At 42.7% G+C, this 9,679-nt stretch overlaps 1 protein-coding gene across 8 annotated transcripts in view; it reads left to right on the forward strand.

The window, feature by feature from the left end:
* The window catches only part of PAM (peptidylglycine alpha-amidating monooxygenase), a 180,562-nt gene that overhangs the window by 74,425 nt on the left and 96,458 nt on the right, over positions 1 to 9,679 (forward strand). For all 8 annotated transcript variants that reach the window (XM_010831969.1, XM_010831967.1, XM_010831968.1 and 5 more), the window contains exon 6: positions 353 to 436. In XM_010831969.1, the coding sequence (XP_010830271.1) occupies positions 353 to 436 (84 nt within the window). The remainder of the gene's footprint in view (positions 1 to 352; positions 437 to 9,679) is intronic.

Consider the following 9,679-nt stretch of genomic DNA (forward strand, 5'->3'; position numbering starts at 1 on the left):
GAAAGCATAGGTTTATGTGTGTCTGTTATGTAATCAACAAGGACAGAATTTCATTTTCTTTACTTTGTTCTGTTTCTTGAAAAATGAATGAGTTGTCCTCTTAAAGTATAGTGATTACTCTAGTTCTGAAGTAGAGACTACAAATAGAATTCCATCAAAGTTTTGAGGAGAAATAATAGGTTATATCAGAGATTTTCATTGAACAGCCAGTTTATTGTTATTTTAATATAATTGCATATGTTACATACTATTTTCTTTCCATTTGGATTTCATAGATCAGCAACCTTTGATTAGCTCTATTTTAGAGTTCCATTTCTAAAATACGAGTTTATCTTCTTTTGAAAATCTTCAGGTGTTGGATTCAGAGTTGGAGGAGAGACTGGAAGCAAATACTTTGTACTCCAAGTACACTATGGGGATATTAGTGCTTTTAGAGGTAAGTTTTGAAATGTTGAAACTAAGCTCAACTTTCATTACTATATTGTTTAAACTATATGCACTAACTATTACCTATGTAATAAAATGAAGAATTAACTATACCCTCTGCCCACTAGGAAACAGCTGCTTGTGTGTCCTGGAATTTGGGACTATTGAAGTGAAAAGTGTTAGTCACTCAGTCGTGTTTGACTCTTTGCCGCCCCGTGGACTGGGGACCTCCAGGCTGGAATAGTGGAGTGGGTTGCCATTTCCTTCTTCAGGGGATCTTCCCAACCCAGGTCTCCTGCATTGCAGGCAGAGTCTTTACCGTTTGAGCACCAGACATGAGTTTTCTTTTGAAAGTTACAGTCTCTTACACACATTTTCTCTTATTCATCCTACTGTGCTTTCTCTTACGCTGACTTTAGGGTTCTCTTCCTTTCCAGAGTATTTATCTTATCCACTGTCTCCTATTAAGAGGTTCCATCTAAGCAGCAGCATCAGAACGAATAGAGACTAGTAATTAATTTCTATTCCTAGAAGCAAATCACTGGAGAGTCACCGGGTTTCGTGATGGCAGGGAAGTTCTCCGACACACGGGTTCACGTCAGTGCTGTCTGTAATCCACACTTGCCTCTTATCTGTTGTCAACTGCGCTGATGTTCAGACCCCTCCCCCTCCACAGAGGCTTCTGAATATTGCCTGGGACTCTTGTTGGCCTACCCGTATGACTAGGCACTTTGCTGAAGTGCTCCTTTTCTTACTATAGAATCTTTAACATGAGGATGGGGCCCTGTTGCCAAGGCACCCGAGACTGTAATTATCACTCCTTCTGCTGCATTTAATCAGCTCCAGCTGCATTCCAGGTTCACACTTTGGTGTTCACAGGAGTACAAACATTAAGCAGTCTTCTGGGCACGTGAGCCTTCCCCTTTGCCTTGCTGACATACGTGTTTTCTCGAGTTCTCTAATTCAACACTGTATTTCTACTAACTAACCTAATACATTCTGCTCTGTAGATACATTAGCTTTCTATCCATCAACGAAGTGTAGAAGCACATGTCCATCTCTGCCTGTGAAACATCCCCAGGGCCTTTGCTGAGCGAGCACCCCGTGGTGAGGGTGTCCACAGGTTCTCAGCATCAGGGCTGGGACAATAAATACAGTCTTCCTCTGGAAAAGGATCTATATGCTTCAGTTAAAATTTTTAGAAAGAATAAATTTATAGAATAAGAAAATTATAATAAGTATTGCCATCAGATGTATTATCGATTAAACAAGCTCCTATGAACCAGCTCAGGAGCCTAACTCCCAAGTAAAACCTGTTTTATATTTAAAGTATGCTGTGAGTTGTATATAAATAGCTTTCCATTTTTGGAACAGAACCTAAAATCTTAAGTTGTTAATTATAGCACTGAGACAAGGTTTTGTTGAAAACAGAGGAATAAATAATGTTCGTGTTTGAGGAACAAAGACACAAATTATCTGCTCTGAAATTTGCCATGTGGGTATCGGGGGAACAGGCTGATTCTAAGACTGCTGACTTCCAAAGCATTGACAAGACTATTATTTTCCCAAAGAAATGGGGAAGGCTTTCCCCAGTCACCACAACTAAAATAGCTGGTCATACCCCACAGCCTCCAACCCCCAAATCTATCCTCTGTAGAACCCTAGACTTCAACCTAATTCCTCCTAGCTTCGTAGTACTTCCTTACAGATACTGCACTGATACCCCCAGGGCAAAGGGAAAATACATCATATACTAGTTTTCAAAACATACTACTGTAATAATTTAGCTTATTACTGATGAAGAATTAATTTCGTTTTGTAATTTATGTTTAATTTGGGGTCATGAAAAAGTACTGATGTTTAATTTATAAATATATCATCTTTACTATAAGGGACTGGAAACTTTTATACTAGTTTTTCATTTTTCATTTTTCTGAGAAACGTTTTTCAAAGAGATAGTACACATGAGGGAGGAAGGTTGATCCTATAACTTACAGATCTTATAATAATGTAATAGAAATGTAAACCCAAAATGTCACCCATGTAATTCATTCAGTAGCACAGATACCATCTTGTGCCTTAAGCTATACATGGATGGCTTAGAATAGGAAGTGCGATCAAATCGCACTGAAACAACACGGGGGCATTTTGCATTTATACTTAATTGAGTATGAGTGGAGATTGAATTATAAAACCCAGGGCTGCCAAGGTTTAGATGAATATGCTACAGTTCGGGGAGCTCTGTGAATTAGTGCAGTGTTTTGGAAGGCAGCTTTATCATATTATATATATTTTATATAAAACATTAAAATCTCACTCTAGGCTTCTGTCCTCAACTAAAGGAAGGGTTTTGTTGGAATTTTTTAGTTTTGTTTTCTAAGGAGCTACCTACCCACAGTTATTTATATACCATTATCTAGTGATATGAAAACCTGGAAAGTTAACGAAAGTCCCTTAATAGGGGACTAATCAAATAAATGGTATAACAACAAAAATAGCAACTCATAAATTTTTATACAGACTACATAAAGCCATAGATATGCTTGTATGTTTTCAAGGGTTATAAGGAACAGGGAATAAAAGGAAGCAGTCAGTAAGCTGAAAGACAGGATTGTGTGATTTTTTTCCCCCTTTACAATGTTATAATTCTCTTCAGTTTTTAAATTCTCCTAATATAAACACTGTGTTAAGTACCTGCCAGTTAGTGCACTATACTTCTACTCATACCCTCCTAATAAAAAAGTGTTAAAGTAAATCTCTATGTGCTTGAGTAACTATAAGAAGTGACTTATACTTTAAAAAGATTCTATATGGTGATCTCACAGTTATTGCCAGATGAATCTAGAAGTGGAATTATAGCATCATATCTTTTAATAATTAAAAATGAATTATATATGTTCTATATATGTGTACATATATACATAATCATCTTGGTGAAGATTCGAACTTTATGTTAAAACTATTAATGATATTTTTTTAGAATGTAAATTATAAATCAAAAGCAGATTAGCACCACAAGGAAATCACTGCACTCTGCTGAAAAGTGAGAAAATGTTTGGTTTAAGCGTATGAGCATTTTTCTACACAAGGAACGTTTTAGAGACTTGGGAAGCCTAAGACGTCTCTTTAATCATGCATCAACAGTGAAGGTAAAATGTCTTCTGATGTTTATTGGAGAACATACCCTGAAGCCAGCTGGGTGCGTCTTGGACTGGGATGTCTAGTAGTGAGGAAAGATTGATCTGTGGGTGGCCTGAAATACTTGTTTTGGTTTGGCTTTTTGTTTTAGAAGTAGAGCAGAATGTGAAGCTGTAAAAGCGACAGTTAAAAGGGCCCAACTTTATTAGATGCCACGCCAGTCTTACGTCAGATCTGGGCTAGTGCGGCTGTGCTGATCTTCTTGCTCAGAGGAGTCTAGTACATTCTTGCAGGAGAGACAAGCACAGGAGCAGGGTGTTTTTAGGCAGAAGTAGAAATGCGTCCCAGACACAGGGGCTGTGGGGTGACCAGCGGGCAGGTCTGCCTGGCAGGGCAGGGGGATGGTGTCTGGGAAAGCCTTCTTAGAAGATGGAGCCTTTGCAAGGATTCACACTGCGGATGGGGACTGCAGCCATGAAATTAAAAGACGCTTGCTCCTTGGAAGGAAGGTTATGACCAACCTAGACAGCATATTCAAAAGCAGAGACATTACTTTGCCAACAAAGGTCCGTCTAGTCAAGGCTATGGTTTTTCCAGTGGTCATGTATGGATGTGAGAGTTGGACTGTGAAGAAAGCTGAGCGCCGAAGAATTGATGCTTTTGAACTGTGGTGTTGGAGAAGACTCTTGAGAGTCCCTTGGACTGCAAGGAGATCCAACCAGTCCATTCTAAAGGAGATAAGTCCTGGGTGTTCATTGGAAGGGCTGATGCTAAAACTGAAACTCCAATACTTTGGCCTCCTGATGCGAAGAGCTGACTCATTGGAAAAGACCCTGACGCTGAGAAAGATTGAAGGTGGGAGGAGAAGGGGACAACAGAGGATGACATGGTTGGATGGCATCACTGATTCAATGGACATGAAGTTGAGTAAACTCTGGGAGTTGGTGATGGACAGGGAGGCCTGGCGTGCTGCGGTCCATGGGTCTCAAAGAGTTGCACGTGACTGAGCAACTGAACTGAACTGAACTGACATGGTAATCGGGAGCCTACAGTCAGGTGGGGGCTGGGAGGAGACATGTTCCAGATGGAGTAAAAGTGTGTGCATGGATTTGGGGTGAGGAGCCTCAGGCCCACCAGGAACTCTTGGCAACAGCCTTACCGGAGTGTGAAATGCCAAGGGACAGGTGGCAAGAAATGAGGAGAGAGCTGACAGGTGGGGACCGGACCACACAGATCCTGTTAGGACTGTTCTGAAACCACTCAGTGTGCTTCCCAGCGGTAACCTGATCAGATTTTCACTTGGGTCCTGGGCTTGAGTACATGACAAAGCCCCCAGCCTTACGAAGAAAGATTGGGGTGTTAGGAGGCCAGGGCGGGCTTGGATGGGACTCTGGAAGGCCAGAATGAGTTTGTTTTTTTATTTTAATGAAGCTTTAATTTTTTTTTTAGAAAGTAATGTTCTGTAGAAAACAGAATGTAACCCCATTAGAACTCACCATAGTCTTTGGTTACATGATCAAACTCTAAGTCCAGATGGCCTGGCAACGGCACTTGCTCATTTTATTATCCTCACCAAGTTTCTAAACCTCTCTGCTTTCCTCGTCTGTAAAGTGGGATCATAGCTTCTGACTGAAGCTATCTGGTAAGCACTCGGTGTTGGCCGCTCTCATAGTTTCTATAACAGGCTTTAAGGTGATAAAAATTCCCCTAAATGCCACCTTTTGTCCTAGTCACCCATAATATAGAGAATATGTTGGTTACCCTTCAAGGGTGTCAGAATTTCTTGTTATATTTAGACGCAGAACCGTGTTTATGTTTGTCGCAGTGCCAGTGGAGGTTTCCTAGCTGGGCCCTGCTTCCTGCCTTTTTTGTTGTTCAGAGCTCAGTCGTACAGAGGTAATCTACAAGACTGAGTCCTCTGCCCTTAAGGAAATTAGAATAGCGGAAACTAGAGATTCCTCCTGGTCCTCTTTCTTTAGTTTTTTCATTGCCAAATTTTTTCTAAATAACGTCTTATTCCAACAGAGAAAATTCTCCTGAGATTATTGCAGAAACTCGCCACTTTTCTTCTGGATGTTTTGGCCCAAGGGAATCTTAAGAGACCTGGGCCTCTTCTTTGCAGAGTTTCTGGCATTAGCTTACTAGTCTCCAACAATAACTCTTCATTTCTCAAATCAGAAAACCCTTGCACTGACCAGCTCAAGTTGGAGCTGATATAAAAAGGAGGCAAGAATTTCTTTTCCCAAGTGCATAAGCCCTGACTGTCTTTGACTTGGCAGAATTTCCAAGCTATAAACTATTCATCCCTAAGTGCTTGGTGCCTATAAGAAAACTGACAGGTATTATCAGGGATAGAGACCACACACACACACACACACACACACACACATACACACACACATCCAGAGCTTGCTTCTGCCCCTTCCTTACAACCCTCAGTGCACCTAGGTTTTAGCATTTTCCTGGGAGCACAGCGGAAAGGTTCATTTTTCTTAGAGTGAGTGTTTAATGCTTATTTTCTAAATGAGGGTAATGAAGCCTAGGGCTCCTGTTTTCAGTGCTCCATTATATAAGAGTGAGCTCTGAGAAGTTTCATCTCCAAATTACTGAGGTTATATTAATAAAAATCACAAAATCCTAGCTGGAACCCTTAAAGAACAAAGCATTTTCGGTAGCCAAGCTTTCCAGAAAAATAAGATATTAACACTGTAAGTACCATAACCTTGAAATATTTTGGACAGAAATCTTTCCCAAATATATTATGGGTCTCACGAAAGTGAAACAGGTGGCAGATATTATGTACCTGATGCTCTGCCCAACACAGAGCAGACTGGCAATAAATGTTAGTTTATTCTTATCCTTTTGGTGGGTATCATAATTTGGGGCTGTCATTCTGGATATCAACTACTGGACAATAATTTCCTCCCACATTTTAGTAGTAGATACAGATTTTTCATGTTACTGGGCTTCTTGCCTTCTTCTGTCTATTTCTATTTGATGTAGTTTCCTCAGCTGTCAAGCTACCGCTTCAACTCGTTTTAATTCAGACAGAGCAGCGCATGGAGGTGAAGATGAATGAGAACGAAAGTCTGCCCTCATCCAGTGGGGGCAAATGAAAATAAAACAGTAACTGTGATCCCCGGAGCCCATACAGTCAGTGCAGTAAGAGAGGGGGGTGAGAAGCAAACAAGACCACACTTCGTTCAGAAAAAGATTCCGTGTTCCCAGATTGATCTCCTCTGGGCATCCTTCTCTTGCGTTCTAAATTGACAATGTGGAATATCGGCAGCCAAGTTTTATATAATTGTCAATTTAGAGTAAACAGACTCTGAGTTGAAACCCTTAGAGGGCGTTCTTTGAATAAAATCATGGGAACACCGGTGCCTGGACTTGGTAGCCTTCAGATTTGATTTCTTCTTGCCCTCTTGTGTTGTTGCATCCTGGCTGTGATCCGTTGCCGTGTGGCTTCCCTGGTGAGTCAGGTGGTAAAGAATCCACCTGCAGTGCGGGAGACCCAGATTCGATCCCTGGGTTGGGAAGATCCCCTGGAGAAGGGAATGGTTACCCACTCCAGTATTCTTGATAAAGAATTCCATGGACAGAGGAGCCTGGCACGGTACAGTCCCTAGGGTCGAAAAGAGTTGGATACAACTGCACGACCAACACTTGCACTTTTCTGCGTAGCTTAGTTCCAGACAAGTGGGTGTTACTAGACACAGGTGTTAGTAGACATGGATCATGCGTTCATGAAGTGCACACTCCGTACTCACATATGTGCACAAACAGGGGCTTCCTTTTCACCACAGCTGAGGCAGTAGCAGAGTGCGCATGAGGTAAAGGGGACAGTGGCAGGGAGAAGGGAAAACAGGACTCTGGAGGAATTCTGATTCCACAGTGACTCCTGCCGCTTATCTGCCTCTTACAAAACTACTGCCAGCAAGCTGTTGGAAAAAGCTTTGAAATTGTGAGCCCAGGAAAAATCCCTTGCTAATGCATTTTTGAACAAGGCAGAGCATAGATCGGTGGCAGGGCAGCTGCACTTCAAATTATGTCATTGCAGTAGAATGCTTTTGAACCATGGTATTGGAGAAGTCTCTTGAGAGGCTTGAACTGCAAGGAGATCCCACCAGTCCATCCTAAAGGAAATCAGTCCTGAATGTTCATTGGAAGGACTGATGCTGAAGCTGAAACTCCAAAACTTTGGCCACCTGATGCGAAGAACTGACTCATTGGAAAAGACCCTGATGCTGGGAAAGATTGAAGGCAGGAGGAGAAGGGGACGACAGAGGATGAGATGGTTGGATGGCGTCACCAACTCAATGGACATGGGTTTGAGTAAACTCTTGGAATTGGTGATGGACAGGGAGGCCTGGCAATGGCACCCAACTCCAGTACTCTTGCCTGGAAAATCCCATGGACGGAGGAGCCTGGTGGGCTTGTGGTGCATGGGGTCGCTAGGCATTGGACATGACTGAGTGACTTCACTTTCACTTTTCAGTTTCATGCATTGGAGAAGGAAATGGCAGCCCACTCCAGTGTTCTTGCCTGGAGAATCCCAGGGACGGTGGAGCCTGGTGGGCTGCCGTCTATGGGGTCGCACAGAGTCGGACATGACTGAAGCGACTTAGCAGCAGCAGCAGCAGCAGCAGAGAGGCCTGGCGTGCTGCAGTCCATGAGGTCACAAAGAGTTGGACACGACTGAGTGACTGAACTGAACTGAGTAGAAAGCAGGCTACTCTGGCTTCAGTGGAAGCACTGAGATGCTCTCGACTCCTGTTTCCTGGTTGTGGAGCTGCTGGGACTCTAGTGGAAGGCCGCTCCCCGGGCTTCCTGCACTGTCTTCTCTCTCAATCTGTTGAAGCAGCTTCCTCTTGTGTGCTTTCCAGCGAGACACACCACGCCTGCTTTTACTCTCTCCCCTGCAGAGTGAGGGATACTGTGGCTGAGGGTATTTAAACCCACGTATTTTCAAGAGTTCCGGGTGACTTTCCACGTGTAAGAATCTCCCTTGAAATTCTGAATGGGGAGAGGGTGATTAAAGCTTCCCCTCCCCAGGGAGAAGCCTGAAAACCGTTGTCTCTATACTGAAGGAGACGGAGAAGACCCCTTTCTAGCATTCAGCCTGGCTTTCTCTAAATAGGACCCTGATATGCACACGTTCCAGCAGTCCTGATCCCTTATGGCATACAGGAGGTTAGTTCTCAACATGGTCTTTTTCCCCAGGGCGCACGTTTCCAAGTTCAACTCCAGGAACGGCAGCACCCGTGGTTCCAGGAAGGGTGCTCTTGACTTCAGTTTCCCTTTTCTCTCTCAACCCTGGGATTCCCATGCCATTCAGCAAGTCTCCTTTCTTCCTTCCCACCTCCCATTTTCTATTTCTCTAATTTTCTTTGAGGTAGGGGCCCAAACTTTCATTCACATGCTTTGGGAAACATGCCATTTGGAATTAAGAACATTAAACCCTTTTGAAAGATATTCAAGCGCAGAAATCATATATTACATTATGTCACCTTTGGGTGTCTGAGACCCTGTCCCTAGTCAAATATGCTAAGATTCCTTTAGCACAGTGTTCAGGTGGTCACACTGTGAGGGTTAAAGACAGATGTAATAAGTAGCATCACATTCGTTCTGATCAGATTTTGCTACCAAACATTAGCCAGAAAAACTTTAGGCTTCCAGAGCTTTTCAGGCCTCGGAATTGCAAAAAGTTCCAGTAGGGGAAAAAGGGGTATTTCCCTGGTGGCTCAGATGATAAAGCATCTGCCTACAATGCAAGAGACCTTGGTTCGATCCCTGGGTCAGGAAGATCCCCTGGAGAAGGAAATGGCAACCCACTCCAGTACTCTCGCCTGGAAGATCCCATGGACAGAGAGCCTGGCAGGTACAGTCCATGGGGTCACAAAGAGTTGGACACAACTGAGCGACTTTACTTACTTTCCAGGGGAACAAGAAGCCTCAATTAGTTAAAAGACTAACAAGAATTGAAGGACTCTGGATATATCTGAATATTTATTTTGTCATTAAAATAATCTCTCCCAAACTTTATTTTTCATTTTCTGAAAAATACAGAAGACCATTAAAAAGAAAAGTAAAAACTCACTCACAATACCTATTT

Source organism: Bison bison, unplaced genomic scaffold (genome assembly GCF_000754665.1).
Source record: "Bison bison bison isolate TAMUID 2011002044 unplaced genomic scaffold, Bison_UMD1.0 scf7180017864533, whole genome shotgun sequence".
In the NCBI taxonomy this organism is placed as follows: domain Eukaryota; kingdom Metazoa; phylum Chordata; class Mammalia; order Artiodactyla; family Bovidae; genus Bison; species Bison bison.